The sequence below is a fragment of the Silene latifolia genome, chromosome 10, assembly GCF_048544455.1.
Source record: "Silene latifolia isolate original U9 population chromosome 10, ASM4854445v1, whole genome shotgun sequence".
Classification (NCBI taxonomy): Eukaryota; Viridiplantae; Streptophyta; class Magnoliopsida; order Caryophyllales; family Caryophyllaceae; genus Silene; species Silene latifolia.
In genome coordinates, this window is record NC_133535.1 from 132,384,856 (window position 1) to 132,402,981 (window position 18,126).

At 35.5% G+C, this 18,126-nt stretch overlaps 1 protein-coding gene across 1 annotated transcript; it reads left to right on the top strand.

Moving 5' to 3' along the window:
* Positions 1 to 2,368: 2,368 nt before the first annotated feature.
* LOC141608247 (uncharacterized) lies at positions 2,369 to 16,730 on the top strand. The gene is made up of 5 exons (XM_074427610.1): positions 2,369 to 2,875; positions 2,984 to 4,933; positions 10,863 to 10,903; positions 10,995 to 11,030; positions 16,190 to 16,730. Exons 1-5 carry the CDS (start codon positions 2,369 to 2,371, stop codon positions 16,728 to 16,730), a joined length of 3,075 nt encoding a protein of 1,024 aa, XP_074283711.1.
* Positions 16,731 to 18,126: the final 1,396 nt, after the last annotated feature.

Genomic DNA, 18,126 nt, shown 5'->3' on the forward strand with positions numbered 1-18,126 from the left:
GTAAGAGAGCAACATAAAGACCACCTAAACATGAGCACGTAATTCAAGGAGATATGACCGATATAACCATCCAAAATGCTAACATTTACTACTCTTAGACTATAATTTCCCCGGGTAGGACTACGATAATGATACGGTCCTAGTCTAAATCTGCAGATTCTCGGGTGTACATCCCGATTCGACGTGCGCCAGCATAGCACGCACCCAAGACTCGACTACTAATAGAGACCGAGTACCCCAATGCCAGAACAGCACGAAAGTGGCGGAAAGACTAAGAGATGACTCACTTGCCAGCACAACACAAGTGGCCAAAACCATACTTGCCAGAACAGCACAAGCAGGCCAAAACCGTACTTGTCAGAACAACACAAGTAGGGCATAAATGTAAATCAAGCATATATGATAGTATCATGGCATTTCTACAAGAATACGACTCTCACAAGTAATTATTTATAATCATCCTTTCATACTTGAGCGTATAAAATAAACATTTCATTTTATAATTATACATGTCGGTTAAATAAAATAAATAAAATATAACAGGTGGTAATGGATAATTTACGTCATGTGGAAATTTATGAAATGCAAATAATCCAATACAAGTGACAAATTGAGCCCAAAAATTTAGTAATGATGAGCCCACAAACATCCAGAAATTTGGGTCCAAATAAAATGAAGAGGTGAGTCCAAAAGTTATCATGGTTTGAGCCCAAGCATTGAATGTTGGTGAGCCCAACATCAGAATCACAAAATAAAGAAAAAGGAGGATATGGCATCAATATTCTCGGCAAACAGGGTAAGAAAGTGAGGTGAGCAAAGTGGAATTAGCACAGTTCGTTCATTCCCCCGACCCATGTACCTGCACAATCAGTCCTAAGGAAATTTGTTTAAAGAAATCGTACAGGGAAGCGAGGAATGCACGGTTTCTGTACTCAGAACCCCATTTGACAGTTCAAAATCGAGTTTTCCAAGCGGTAAAAAAAATCGAGTATACATGTGACGGCATTAGCATGAAGACACAAGCAAGAAAACGATTTGAGGGGCCGTTTAATCCGTCCCAAAACAGGGCTCGAGAACAGCAGAGTCACGATTTTAGGCTGCACTTAGCATCTCTACCATGGCACCATATTAAGACGGAAGAAGAATCTGGGTTGAGGACGGTATAAACACACAAAGGGCATAAATAAAACCATCATTTTCAGCATAAGTGAACTCAGAAAATCCAGCAGATACGCAAACACAATTTACTCAGCAAGAAACAAGCCACCCCTATTTTCGAAACTCTAAACTGGGTAAAGAAGAAAAAGAGACACGCAGAAACACGACCACCATGGAAGTTTACCACATGTACTACAAGGATCACTTCTATACACGAGGAATCATTCAAAGGTTTAAACTTTTACTATAAACACAGAAAAGTCGAGTAGAAAGGCGAGTTTCCCGACGTTTGTCGAGTAACCTATCACCGGTACCTTAACTTTCTTCAATCTTCAAGAGAATGGTCTATTATGAACGAGTTGCCTTCTGGGTCCTCAAAGTCTTCACCTAGAAACCGTAATAACAGCCGAGTTAGCTTAAAAACGTCACATTCATGAGACGGGTCGAAACGAAAACTCCACAAGGCTATGCCTTTCTTACCTTAAAAGATGAAGGAAGAGATAAGGAGAAGAATGGTGCAAGAATTAAGAGGAATGGTGAAGAAATGGAGCCGGGATCTGTGCAACAAGGTCACGAAAATGGTGTTTTTTAGCACCTCTGCTTGTTCGAAAGATACAGCTGCAATTCCTCGTTTTATTTGTTGTTTGTGGGGTATTTCCAGAAAAATGAGAAGGGAGGAAAGTCACTGGGTATTGGTCCGCAAGGTGAGAGAGTAGCTCAATTATTATTATTTTGGTTGGGTGCCAAAATTGAGAGGTGTGTTGTCGACACGGGATAGGTCGAGAGTAGATAGGTCTAGTCTCACATGTGAACATGTGACAGTCTTTGCTAGACGGAGATTCGTCTTAAACCTACTATAATTTAAGACGGACTTTATTACTATTAGCACTATTATTATTATTATTATCATCCGGTTAAAACGTATATTTGCATAAAGTAAGCTTTTAAAATTTATAGCTTTAATTAAATTTTCTTTTAGTAATATAATGGAATTAACTAGATAAAGTAATGTAAAAGTATTATTTTTCTTTATGAAAAATATACGAAAAGGGCGGGTGTTACGGTGCTACGTGAGGTCAATAGAACCTTTATTGCCCTAATTCCGAAGTGTGATAATCCCGAGGAGGTGAAGGATTATAGGCCTATCAGCCTTTGTAATGTGTTTATGCGAATTGTAACTAAATGCATAACCAACCGTATGACGAAAATTATGGGATATCTTGTGGGGAATTTCCAAAATGCTTTTATTTCCGGACGAAGCATCACAGACAATATTCTTTTAGCGCATGAGGCAATTTTCAAAGTTAATTCTCAGAAAAAGGGTAAATCTGGAAGTTTTGCCTTCAAGGCGGACATGAGTAAGGCATATGATCGGGTTCGATGGGATTTCCTCCAAGCTTTTCTGTATAGGTTTGGTTTCCCCGAAAATACGGTTCAACTGATAAAGAACTGTGTATCTACAGTTTCTTATGAAGTTCTCTTCAATGGTGCCCCACTCAAGCAGTTCAAACCGGAATGCGGTCTTAGACAAGGAGATCCTTTATCGCCTTATTTGTTTCTTTTATGCATGGAGGTTCTATCTTCCAACGTCATTTCTGCGCAGGCTCGTGGATCTCTTACGGGGGTTAAGATTTGCAGAGGTGTACAACCACTAACCCATCTCTTCTTTGCGAATGATTCAGTTTTCTTTATACGGGACAAGGGAAATGCAGCAACGGTTCTAAGGGGTATTATAGATCAGTTCTGCTCCGCATCAGGTCAGATGCTGAATGAAGAGAAATGTGGGTTGCTGTTTAGCCCAAATATGAATCTCTGTTGAATTCAGGGATGTCTTGCAACGTTCAACATTAAAAGCAATAAAGGCATTGGGAAATATCTGGGTATGCCTACGGAGTTCCAAGGCTCCAAGAAAGAAATCTTCAAAGGCTTACTGGATAATGTTACCAAGCGTGTTTCTTCCTGGAATGGGGTCTTTCTATCACCGGCAGGGAGACTCACCCTGATTTCGTCTGTTCTATCAAACATCTCTATTTACTTTCTATCGGTTTTCAAAATAGCGGTAAGTGTGACGAAGAAGATCAACGCTCTTCTGTCACATTTTTGGTGGGCAGGGGCGAGATCAGGGAAGTCGATCCATTGGTGTAGCAAGAAGTTTACTAGTTTGCCAAAGAAGGAGGGCGGATTAGGTATCCGTAATGTCGAATGTCTCAACCAAGCATTGCTGTCAAAACATACGTGGAGAATTGTGTCGAAAGAAAACTCTTTATTCACCTTAACTTTTCGTGAATTTTTTTTTGGTGATTCTTGTTGGACCAGTGATCTCAGACCTCAAAGGACGAACCATTCATCGTGGGGAGTCAAGAGTGTGTTGCATGGCTTACAACTTATCCTGGATAACTTAAGCTGGCAGCCTGGGTTCTCCTCTAATCTGAATGTCTGGACCAACAAGTGGGTCAATGGGCAAAGTCCGGAACCGAAAGGTGAACTCTTAGAGCAGGATTTTACTTTTCTCAAGGACCTTACTATCAAGGATTTACAGCTGAACTCTGGGGGTTGGAATCATCAATTCATAGAATTACTTTTTACTGAGGAAACCACCAATAGAATCTTGGCCACGGTTCTAAGAACTAACCAGACAGAAGATGTTCCCATTTGGCCCGCTACACAAAATGGTTCTTACACGGTGAAAAGCGGTTATGGAATGGTCTTCAGTGAATACTTCAATAGAACAGCATCTGTGCGGGATTTAACGAGATTAAGCTTTAGACAAAAGGATTTCTGTGGTTCCCGCTTATGGCATCTACCCGGACCACGGTCATGGAAGATTTTGGTATGGAAGATTCTTTCAAACTCCCTGCCAGTGGGAGCGGAATTTGAGAGACGACATATACCATGGAATACCTCATGCTGCTTATGTCAACCGTTCTGTGAGGCTATCGAAACTGTGGATCACATTTTCAAGGACTGTGAGATAACGGCTAGGGTATGGGCAGGTTCACCCCTAGGTGTGAACACTGATCAAACGAGACACATGAGTGCTAGAGATTGGATTATTAATTGGAACCTTTACCTACGAACCCTTGATGAGTGGGAGGTACAAACAACTCAATTCCTTGCTATTATTGTATCTTTGTGGAATTTACGTAATAATGCTAGATTCAGGGGAGAAAGATTCGCTCATGAGGCTTTCTTTAGGGTCTATAACCGTTTGGTTAGCGATGCTTTGAATGCGGTGAAGGAGTCTAAACCTCAGGAAGTGCAAGGATCTAATGGCGTGACGGAATATGGACAAACGGACCACTCAAGGGACTTGCTTACCCTTCGAAATGGAAACCCAGTTTATGTTACGGGAACTTTTGGTTCTTGTTCTATGATCAGACTTATGGTTGACGCAAGCTGGCAGAAATCGTGTCACGCGTCATGGGGATGGATTGCTTTGGATTCGGAAGGAAATGTGATATGTAATGGTAGCGAAAGGGGCTTTTTAGAGAGTCCATTACAAGCCGAGGCTATAGGAGTTATGAAGGCTCTTATATGGGCTAGAGACTGCGGATTCCTTCATGTGGAAGTTTCATCAGATTGTTTACAACTTCTACTCCAATGGGCAGGCAACGAAAAAAGGCACTATCTTATTGCAGGCATCCTCGATGACATCAATGTCCTTTCGGCTAATTTTCATTGTTTATGCTTTAGTTATGTTTGTAGGGAAATAAATGCTGCGGCGGAACAGTTAGCAAGGCGTGCCATGACAGTGGCTCAGGAATCTTTCTTACCAGTTGCCAAAAAAAAAAAAATGTTCATCTATGTCATTGACTAGAATAAGTTTTTGTTAATATATAGCCCCAATCCGTCTACTCTACGTGTACATATATAATGGACTTCCCTCTAATTTACATATTTCCTCGCTTGTACATCTCACTTAATACTCTGCTAGAAACACCAAATACGCTTCTCTAGTGTCAAAAATATATTTTACTACATGAAATTCAGTATAGAGTTTATTTCAAAAGAATTATTGAAAAAAAAAACCAAGACAATAAGGAATCCAGACCCTGAGCAGCATATGTCAAATGAATGACATAAGTTTATGGCTTTGATGATTTTTTGTTTAATGAGGTTGAACATTATAATTAGAAACATTAATGAAACTTTGTTACTAATAAAATTATCATTAATAGGTCGCCATTAAAATTAGAAATAGTAATAGAAATTTGTTACTGATAATTGATAAAGTAGTCATATAGCGGTTGAAGATTTATAGGTTAAAGATAAATAACTTTAGTACGATTTTTAGGGTCGGGCATGTTCGGGTCTGGACCGGGAAAATGAACCGGACCGGACCATTTGGTCTGACCTAAAGCCGAACCGGGTTCATTTAGATCTGGTTCTCGATCCACACTTTCTGAAATTTCGATTTTCGATCCGGTCCGGTCCAAGACAAGTTAATTTCGATCTGGACCGAAATTTAGGAGTTTTTTTTATTAATTTTCGCAAATTTATAAAGTAATCAAGTATTTTATCTTCAAAACAATTTTATAAACTTACTATTTGTGGTTATTTATGCTAACGATACTTTAATCAATTAATTTATTTAACTTAATGAAATTAAATTTTAGGGAAATTATCAGTTGTACCCTTCTCTATGAGATAATCGCACTTGTACCCCTACTTTTCAGGAAAGCCAATTCCTCCCTTCACCATGACCATAATGTTAAGTACTGTCAAGTAAGATGTTAAGGGTTACGTAACCAATATGAAGAACCTAATTGAAATATTTGTTTCCTTTCCAACAGACATCGTTTTTTCCTCTAAATTCATTTTATAAAACTTCACTTCATCTACAACATTCATCATTTACTATTCTTCTCCATTTCATCCTCAACATTTATCATTTACTAAATTACTAATAAATTTTCCTCAACATTGGTAATGTCAAAAAAATAAATAAATCAATTTAAGCCCTTAACATGTGTAAGGTAATTGCTAATATATATATATAAAAAAAAAACAAGCCTGGTAAATCCTCTTTATTAAAGTAACAAACACAATGTTGATGTGTAAGCCTAAAGTTAATTGCATATTTTTTTTATTTTCTTTTATTTTTTCAAATGAAGGGTCCAACCATGTTAAATCATTATACTAAATTTTGTACACAAGAAACAATTTGATAAATTAGTTAAATGTATCAATTTTTTTTTTGATAAGTTGAGAAAACTAGGTTAATTGAAATCAACCTATATCATCCGCAAGGATAAGAACGGTAAACGAAAATCAAAGATTTTCAAGTTACCAAGTAATATAATTAAGAAAAAAAAAGGCATCAACCGAAACTCTCATAAGAAAAGAAAGTCACTTAAAAACCCCATAAAAGAATTAAAGAATGGACATAAACTAATAAACTTAAGAAATGGTCATCTAGAATTGTCGTCACAAACAATTTTAATAGAGAAACAAAGAGATTTCAACCGGAAAAAAAATCCAGATTTAATAGGAATCCAAAAGGATTAAAGATCCAAACACAATATCATATACTTATATATTTCTAATATCAACAATGATTTGGGTATAATCAAATTGAAGATGAACTCTTGAAAATTTGCTCTTTAATCCTTGATTTAAACCATTTTTAACTAAGATATGTGACTAAAAAAACCCTCCTATGCTGAAATGGAGAGTAAATTATAGTATAGTCTATAACAAGGTAAAAATCAAGAAACAAAACTGATTTTTTTTAATTAAAAAACTGAAAAAAGACAAGAAATTTACATAACCATATCCAAACTTCCAAATCTCCAAAGTTCTAAGAGAAAAGAGAGAGATTCTCTCTTTTTTCTCTCGCTAACTGATTTTTCGTTTACTGCTTGCCTCAAGGGTTTTGGCTTTAGTTAAATGTGGGTTGCTCATTACTACGCATTAGATTGATTAATGCAAAGTATAGAAATAACAAATATTTATTGTTAACTTGATGATATACCCCCTCCGATTTTCATCGAAGGTAACGTAAGAAAAAATGGAGTATTTAAAAAAATGTGAAAAAAGTAAGGGCAATGAGGGTTAAAATAGGTGAGTCATGTAATTATGGGTTTAATTGGGGATGATATATATGTGGGGTGTATGTAATGACATTTTGTGTAAATATGAAATGGGTATAAGGACAACTTGATAATATTGTGGGCCAAATAAGGTATGTTACCTTTGGTGTAGATCATCCGTCTTAGATAAGTCTTACCTTTGGTGTGGATCGTCCGTTTTAAGTAAGTGTTACCTTTGGTTTGGATAAGAGGGAGTAAAAAAATAACAAACTATATCCATGCAAATTGTTATTAGTAGTTTGTTTGTTTTTTTCCACAAATATTTAACGAAGAAAAAAAAAAAAGAAATTTGACCAAATTACAAAAATCGGACAGTTTCATCAAATTATCTTTATGCGATGAAAACAGTAATGACATTTGATAAAATCATGAGATGAATATTTAAAAGAAAAAAAACAACTTTGGCAAAGTAAGAAAAAAAAATTTAACTTCCAACAAAATATACAAAATTATAAATCAAAATTTAAACTTTAGTAGGAAATTATATCTCGCAAATAATTGCATTCATAAAAAAATAGCTTTAGTAGCAAATTATATCTCGCAATATTGAGATCTTATGCATAACATATACGGAGTAAGTACTAAGTATTTTGTTTGGCTTTGAAGATGAGAAAGAGAGGTAGAATCCCCTATTTACTAAAAGAATAGGTGAAATTACAAATTTTTCCTCCAAAAAGCATCTTTTTAAATAAGGAAGCTATTGGTAATATGATAATTTAATTGTATTAACTAAATAAGGAAATTAATAATTATAATTTATTTCATTATATAATTCTTTTCATTAAAATTAATCTTTTCATCAACTTATTTAATTTTCACTAAACACTAAACTATAGTATTTTAATTAAAGTATAAATAATATAAAACTATAAATTATTAAATCGTCGTTTATTGATACTATTATTTGAGAATGACTTGACTCGTATTAATATACTATGTGTATTACAACCAGTTGTATATACAACTTATTCAGTGTTGTGGAGCTTTGTTACAAAGTTGTCGAGCTCTATTAACAAAATTATCCAGTTATGATACAAAGTTGTTGAACTTAACAGAATAAATATCAAGCTCAATAATTTCGTAAAATAGCTCAATAACTTGTAAAATGATTCAACAACTTTGTGTGAGAGCTCGATAACTTTGATGCGGTTGTACATAGTTATTATAAAACTAGTTGTAGGATAGTACTGTAAATCGTTTGATTACTTTCATAACAAAAAAAAAATTAAGAGAATTTATAAATTGAAAACATTAGCTTTGTGGTAGAAAAAAAATACATTTTACAAAAATACATTTCATATTACTCAATTCTAGACCTGGCTAACAGATCGGGTCGTGTCAGGTTCGTGTTCGTATCACATGTAAACGGGTCACAAACCCTCCAACCCAAACCCGACCCAATAAAACTCGTGTCGTATTCGTGTCAACCTACTTACGTAAATGGGTCATAAAGCCTCAACCCTAACCCGTTAATTTCGTGTCGGGTTCGTGTCATGTCCATATTTGGAAAATTTAAGTATATTTATGTGATGGGGGATGAAGAAAAAATATGATTAATTTAGTAAACAGGTCATTCGTGTCGGGTTCGTGTTTAGAGAACTCAACCCAAACCAACCCAATTAAATATCGTATCGTGTTCGTGTCGACCCACTTACATAAATGGCTCATTAGGCCTCAACCCAAACCCATTATTTCGTGTTGAGTTCGTGTCGTGTCGTGTCATTGTTTGCCAGCTCTACTCAATTCTCTTGGATTAATTTCCAGTTTTAATTATTTTTTCTCGAAAAAAAATACAATAGCGAGAAAAATGAACAATTAATGAGATACCATTTTTATTTTACAGCTCAATTTTGCTCAGTTTTATTGAATAATTTTAGAGTTAATTTTTTTTTTCTCATATCAAAATATAATAACGTGAAATATGAAAAATTAATGAAGTGTTAATTTAGCATGATTAAGTAATATGAAAATAAAAACTCTATAAATACCGCACATTCAATGGGCGGGATCTAAACTAGTTATTAAGAAAAGATTTATGACTATATGAGTTTTTTATGAAGATTCTGCACTCCAGCGTAGTGAAGATGGAAGGATGAGAGTATTGAAGGAATACCCTATATACTAAGAGAATAAAACTCTCTAAAATTTTCCCGCCAAATGGCATCAAACTAAATAAGGAAATAAAAAATTATATTATTATCATTTCACAAAAATCTAATCTTTTTAATCAAATAATAATATTTTCTTCAAAATCTAAATTATAATATTTTAATTAAAATAAGATAAATTCACTATAATTTATAAATTGTACATTTCTAAATTTTTGTTATGTATTATTATATATTAGAAAATGACTTGACCCATTTTGTATAAATATTTAAATAATAACTAAAAACAAAACCTCTATATGTTCCGCAAATGGGCGAGATCTACACTAGTTAGGTTATAAAAGGAGACTGATAAATGATAGCATTGATAAAAGCCTAAAGGGTTACAGAATAGTTCATATGGAGTGGGTTATCTACCTATTTAGCCTAGCCCATTATAAATTAGGAGTATTTTTTTTTTGAAAGATATAAATTAGAAGTATTATGTAAGGTCATCTATACAATACTATTAAAAGGGGAACTTAAAATGCCACGTAGTAAATGCCACCTTACACTACCAAAAAGCCATGTCACTTACTACATATGACATGACAAATTTTAATATGACATGGCGAGTTAATGTGATATAAATCATCAACTTATTATTATATGACATTAATTTAAGTATATTTTTTTTCCAAAATTTATATATCCCTTTCAAATTTACATCAAAGTTTCATAATTTATAATTAAAATTTATACCAAAGTTTACATCATGATTTCTAATTTTAAAAGTAAAAAAGAAAAAAAAAAGAAATATTAAATGCAAATAGCATAACAAATATTAAACTTTGGACTTTTAAGTTTGTAGATAAATTAAACAACAATTAAAATCAAAATTCATATTAAATTTTAAATTTCGACGTTTATTGTTAGAATATTTTAAGCAACAAATAAATATCACATAATTCTAATTTACTCCGTTAATTAAAAAAATAAATAGTGTGTAAATATTAAGAGTAAATAATAACATATTTAACATTAAACAAGGTGACTTTTGTCCAACAAAAAAATAAAAAATAAAATAAAAATTAAAGCAAACCTTTAACATTTCATTTCTCCTTGCTCCATATTTATGTTTATATTAAATTTGCTAATAATGAAAAAGAATGCTCAAAAGTCCTAAAACCTTACTACATAATTATTATATATATTAAATTTAATGATAATAATAAAAAGACACCCAAAAGTCATAACATGCATCCTCAATTGGATATAAATGTTCGATGTAAGACAACATTTGTGAGCCAAATTTCACGCCAATATTTTTTTGCCCTCATCGCCAACAAAATCGTAGTTGTATATGTAAATATTCTTTTTTAAATCTTATCATTATATCAACATCAAGATAAGTGTATTAAGGTAAGGTAAATGTATTAAGATTTTAAATTAATAATTTAATAATTTATTTTTAAGTTCCATTGGTTATGAAATGCTCATCACTTTTTAAAACTTTCTTATGTAGGAACTATCAAGATTTGTGGTAGGTAAATCTATTAAGGTTTGGTAAATGTATTAAGGTTTTAAATTAATAATTCATTTATTTGTTTTTAAGTTCAATTGGTTGCTCATCACTTTTTAAAACTTTCTTATGTAGGAACTATCAAGATTTATGGTATTGTGCTATTCGAAGGTAAATAAATATTTTTACATCTTTATGACTCAATGCCCTTTTTGTATTATTATTTAAAGAAAAATTTAAATTAATAACGATAAGATTAATATCACGTAAATCAAATTTCACCATTTTATTTTTTATTAATTACTCGGTGGATTTTGTCCTTTTTTCTCCCTAGAGATGGTTCATTGGAGAAGAAATACTATATGGAGAAAGAAAATATTAGAATTGCTTAAACAACTACTACTCCCTTCATTCCACTCAATACTATATTATAAACTAACTACAAAATTGACTATAAGTTTTTGACGGAAGACAAGACAACATTTAAGTAAATATTTTTGTACCGCTATCGCGAAAAGAATTGTATATGTCACTAACTTTTTTTTTATCATTGTATCAGCACCAAGGTAAATGTATTAAGGTTTTAAATTAAGATTTCATTTATTTATTTTATTTTCCATTGGTTATGAAGTACATCACATTTTTAAACCTCGCATATTTGTTGTTTATTTCTTATTTAGGGATATTGAGATTTGTGGTGTTGTGCTATTCAATGGTAAATATACTTACATCTTTAGACTGAATGTCATCTTTCTTCCATTATTTAAGAGAAACTTAAATTAATAACAAAAATTAATGACTAAGTGATTTTTTTTTATGTAGGGATGGTTTATTGAAGAAAGAGGACTAAGAAGAGAAATATTAGAATTACTTAAACAAATACTCTATTCATTCGACTCAATACTATATTATAAACTAACTATAAGATTGACAATATGAATGTAAATGACTAATTGTTTTTAGGTTCATAAAAAAAAATTAGTATTTTAAAAACTTTAAATGTATGCTTTATTTTGATATGTGTTGTTTTTTAATCATCATTTTTCCTTAGAAAAATAACACTCATAGAATGAAATTGAATTTGCGAGGATCTCAATCTTATTGACATGGATAATAGGTAGCATAAATAATGGAGCGAAAAGCCCAAAAATTATCATTTAAGAAAGGAGTTAGATGTTAAATTAGTGGGGTGAATTAATTATCAATTATTAATAACTATAAAGATGAGAGGAATCTAAAAAGTTTATTTACATCTACATTATTCTTTTGTACACGTTAAATTTATTTTTCATTTTCTTTAATTATACACATGAGACACATGCCTATTCAAAATGGCTTTTGATAGAAAACATGATTGAGATGCTTAGTTTACCTATTTTGAAGTATACGGTTGAATCCCGAAGGTGGAAAATTTGGAGAAATGTCAAAGCACATTTTTGCTTAATATTGTTTAATGGATGAAGTATAGGGACTTAATGATCCAATTATTACGAGTTGCTCCTTTCAAATTCTTAGTTCCGCAATTTATTATAGTACTAGCTACAATATTATGGGTGCTGTGAAATGTTAGTTTTTGTCACAACAATTCTAATCGTGTGTTTTATATTAATTTCGGATTTGTTGATAAAATTTTAAAATCTCTTTAATGAGGGTGTTGCATGTTTGGCAATCTTTGTTTGATAATATTATGGTTTCAGGTAATGTGATTATCCGAATACCTGTATTATTAATTGATTTTAATCAGCTTCCATTGAGTTACTTCAGTTTTCAATTATGCGAATACCTGTATTATTAATTGATTTTAATCAGCTTCCATTTGCGCATATTTGACCTATCACAAATCACGTAAAAGGATTTGAGTAACACCACTTACCATTTAAAACCCTCATAAAAGAACGTCAAATAATGGCATGGTTTTGATAAAAGTATTTACTATATAACACTTTAGTTTCTGATTTTACATAAAACTATTGTACAAAAAAACAAATTTGTCTTGATTTTATAGAAGTCTTAAAACATGAAACCATATTGTAGAATGTTATGATTTGATTCACTAAAAATATGATAGTAAAAAACAAAAGATCCCGTGAATTTCACGGGTCACAAAACTAGTTTTATAATTATATATAGGATAAGGTTAAAAATAGTTAATGATATAATTGCATTAAAATTTTATTTTTATACAATTTTAGGGTATGGCAACCTTACAATAGAATATTTAGCTCATTATACTACATTTTATTTTATTTTAGTAACTCTCTTTATGATAAGATGCAGCTAAAATATGAAAAGTCGAAACACGACCTGTTAGTTTTTCTTTAACTTATGCTTATATGTAGACAACTTCATGAGAGAACGTTTCTTCTAACTTTTTTTGTATTTACAAAAGTATGTACCATTATAGAAATAAATGTACTACCCGCCCTGTTTAAGGACCTGTTGACTGACTGCTTGATCAAAGGAGACCCGTAGCAAGGGATATGGGAGAGGTTATGAGACCTACGTTACCGGTTGCTCGACCTAGTGAAGGTTACTCAGCCGAGTGGTAAGAATACTCGGCCGAGTATGTCTATACTCGACTGAGTATCACGTCTGTTAACGCGTTATTATAAAATGCGAGATCGTAAACCTTATTTCATTTTCGATGGTTCCTTTATCTTTCTAACCTTAATCTCTCTCTCTCTCTCTCTCTCTCTCTCTACCCCCCATTTATCTCCCATCACTCTACCCCTTCCCTTGGCCTAGACACTAACCCAGGAAGGGAGATGGTTCATGCTTGTAGTCATCTAGTCGGGTTGTCGTCGTTGCCGACATCGGTCCGCGTCTTAAGGCGAGTTTATGTTTCGTCGTCATCTATCAGTAGGTCTCGAATAGTCTAGTAATAGGATGTGATTACTTGTAGGATTCATCTCGGAGTCTTGCTTGGCTGTGTTGGATTCACTTTCATGGAATAGCGAAAAAGGTAGGTTTCCCCACTCAATTGATTGCGCAATTAATTTAAGATTGATAATTGTGATGTTGTGATTTAATCGATATGATAATATTGTTGTTGATTGTATTCTAAAGTATTGGAGTTGAGATGGATCGACGATGATTGTGAGGTGCATCCTCGGCTGAGTGGAGTCACTTGCGGGAGTGGCTTCACGACCTTGATTCGCCCTTTGTAGAACCCGCCACAAAATGGGATGTGCACATTAAGGAATATGGGTTATCTCTCGTTGTGATGAGCAGGGCTTAGGTGGGCAAGGTTGCGGTCCCCCACTGGCGGTGAGGTATCGTGGCAGTAATATGGCAGGGCTACACACTTAAGTGTGTAGTCATTTATGAGATGGGATGGTGAGATGGAGATAATTGTGGAACAATTGCTTTTGACATTGTTGTGTTGCTCATCTTGATTATACAGTGAACTGATCTCGTGTTGTGTTTTAAAAATTGTGGTGATTCATTTGGACACACTGAGCAGTTGGTTTAGCAGGTACAACTAGCCTTGGTGCTTGCGGGACATGGAAGGGAACTGATTCATCACGCTACCGATATAAATGTCGCTGTCACTCACGTCTAGTAGTCCTTCCAGTTGTATCTGTTGTAACTCTCTTACGTTGGTTATAATTTAAAGCATAAAGTTATTTAATAAATGTTCTGTTATTGTTTATTTGATCTACTTACCTCGGAAAACCGAGATGGTAACACATTTATACACTAGGGTGGTCCTTGGTAAGACACTTTGGTGTATGGGGGTGTTATAAAGTGGTATCAGAGCGACGATTTTGGAACCTGAACCAATGAACCAAATGAATGTAAGGTGTCAAATTAAAATGAACCTGGTGTATGTGTGTTGGGAGCCCCTTAAGTCGGTTTTGGGTGAGAAGGCGCCCTCATCTCAAAATATCGGCCCCAATCATACTTAAGCCAACCACCGTGGAAGGGTAGGTGTATAGGAGTGTATATGTGCAAGTGTGTGTGTGTGTCAAGTATGCATGTATGTAGAAGTCTATGTGCTAATGTGTCGAGTGTGGAATATATGGAGTTTTAAATGCGCAAATACGGTTGTCATCAATGAAGTACTAGTAAAAATAGGTGTACGTGTAGGTATGGATGAGTCGGATAATGAGTTTAAAGTCTTATTCATAGTGGTACAGGACGGGGGAGGTAAGAAGCGATGGTAGTGTTATAACATGACAAAAAGGACGGGAATATGAACATGTGCTTAATGGTATGTGTAAGTTTACTTGTAACAATGGTGTGGATGTTTGCTCGTCGATAGACTTGGAAATATATGCCATGTCCTACCTACAACATAGCCAAGTTGAGTGTGGTATATGTGTTGTGGCATGGATGGTCCTACTACCAGTTATGTGCATAAGTATATCATGATGAACTTTAGAACTCAAGACGTACTTTGTGTGTATTAGAAATAGGGTGTAATTGTGACGAGCCCGATTAAGTGGAACTCCGAACGATGTTTATTGTTTTGCAGGGAAATACTCTTTGTATCTTATAATTCCATTACTGTTCTGTTGAACTGGGCAGAGTAGGGTTGATACTCGACCGAGTAGGCCATATTAGGCCGAGTAAAGAGGCACTCAACCGAGTATTCTGAATGACAGATTAAGCTCGCTACTGATATCTGAGTACTCGACCGAGTATACCAAATACTCGACTGAGTAGAGGCTACTCGGCTGAGTAATCCAAATACTCGACCGAGTACCCAAAAATCGCGGTCCAGCTCGGTTATTTCCGGAAAGCCTTATAACCCTTTCTCCTTCCTTTATTCCGCCTCCTACCTTCATTTTATACAAAAGTCTTCAAAAATTTTCTCTTTCAAAACACACTTGGGTGATTTTTGTTTGAATTTGCTCTTGGATTTGACTCTTGCTTGTTGAATCTAATCAATTTTCAACTAAGGTAATGTAACTAATCAATCCTTCTTATTTTTAATTCAATCAATGGAAACTTGCCGCAAAATCTGAAATCTTTACTCTTGTAATTCAAGGATTTATACTTCTAGGTAATGTTTTGGTCATATTTGCTTGCTCTTAAACATCGACTTACTTTTGCAAAATACCGTTTTTATGCCCAAAATTATCGCTTTAATGTTGGAAAATTTTCTAGGGTTTGCGTCAAAGTTTTGATTTTGGTCACCTAGATTGCCTCTAGGATGTTCATTGTGAGTTAATTGATGATAACAATGCCTTTATTGGTTAGTATGTCATGTCTTTTGGGAGAAAAATCCATCTTAAAAACTCCGTCTTAAAAGTGTATAAATTGAAAAATAGTCCTTACTATGGCAAAATTTCTGGAAAATCCTTGTTGAATATATCTTTTTGCAGCATGCCGAAATCAAAAGCCCCAGCTAAGAAGTGGACTCGCGCCAATGTCAACTTGGAAACTGGCCAATCTAGGCAAGAACTCCTTGTTCCTCCGGTGGACGATTATCCATCGGTAATTTTCTCTGACTTCAAGCAGCGCGCTGCTTTTGTGGCCTTAATGGGTCGAACCATGAGGCCGACTCGTTGTGTGGACCCTGAAATCTTGGAGACCTTGGGGGTGGAAGGGGATATCTCTCACATTTTTGAGATATTGGGAATGGAGGGACTCTACCATCTTCGAAAGAAGTCATACTCATACCTCACCTTGGAGTTTCTGAGCTCCTTCGTTTATGATGTAGAGGGGAAAACTGTTTCCTTTCGACTTATGAACGATGACCACAATTTGACACTCGATGAGTTTTCTAACCACCTTGGGCTAGAGACTGAGAAGAAGGGATACCTGAGTGATGTGGCGAAAAACAGTGGGGCACCTCACTACCTACCTTACCTGACCGGGAGACGTGTTCCGAATGCGAGTGCCATGTTGATTAATGACGTGTGACATGTGTCACTCTGTATGTTCCTTAGGATGATGACTTGTCTGCTGTATGGGAGGGAGGATGTGAGCAAAATGAACACCCATTAGGTAATGCTGTTGATGTCCTATCTTAACCCTCGTCGGGGAAGCCTTTTTACTATAGTGCTTCCGGGGTCGTATATAAGCTCTTGTTTGGCTCTTATGGTACGATCCTCGAGCCGTTACCTTACTTGTGGGGCCATAGTGACCTGCTTGGCCCAGAGATTAACTGACTTTGAGGCTCCACCTGTGTCGGGTACTGGGTTGTTCAAGCTGCCCCTACGATGGATGAGAAATATTGGTGTCATAATAGGTGGCTTAGGAAGCTGGAGAGTGGGTCTTTTGCTTGGAGGGTGAGGGGATCTATGTGTATGGTGCTCCCCAATCCCGAGCACCTCCCGGTGATGGACCACCTGACAGAGTATGACCCGGGGAGTGGTGAGCGTAGACCCGACGTTTAGTCTTACTTGATCGATCTCAGGATTCTGTTAGACCTACCTGAGCCTATCTCTGTGTCGGAGAAGCAGCCGATCGCTCCCCCGCCCCGCGAGCACCGTAGAGGGAGAGCGGCTAGGGTGGACGAGACTGAGCCTTCCTTTTCTACACCTAGCTTTTACCCATCGCAGTACTCGCCCTACCCCACCGTCCACGACCCTAGGATGCAGGTTAGTGACTTGACTGAGCGGATCTCTACTACCTTGGTGATACGAAACATGCATGAGATGGCCTATAACCAGGGTATAGGGAAGGACTTGTCACAGCCGGTTTGGTAGAGAGGACACGAGGTTGACACCGGAGTGTTCCATAGTTATGGGGTTGATCCCAGATTTTGGAGACCACCGACAGAGAGCGAGTTTGTTTGCCTCGCATGACCATGGGAAGCCAACTATGGTAGTCAGCTAGGCAAGGCAGGGAGATGGACCGGTGGTGGAGGCTACTCATCTGAAGCTTATCAGGGAGCGGGAACATCAGGAGCAAGGACATCTGGTACCAGAGGTGGCGAGGAGATGGAGGAGGATGCGGACATCTGAGTTCCGCTTTATTTTCTAGACTTGTTTTTCGGGACTTATTGTTGGATATTTGCTGAACTTTTATCGTACTCTTTTATTTTTGGTGTTTGTAATTGGCCATAAGGCCACTCCTTGTTTTCCGTACTCCTATTGGGTCATCTAGACCGTGAACCTCGAGATGAGGATAAACATCTAGTTTTTGTGCAGGATCAGACATTGGTGTTATAGACATGAGTTCCTAAAATTCACGTTCTGCTCTAGAATATTCGACCGAGCAAGCCAATACTCGGCCGAGTATCGCGTACTCGACCGAGTACTCATTGATACTCGACCGAGTGTTTGGACATTGTGCCCCTTGCTATTTGAACTTG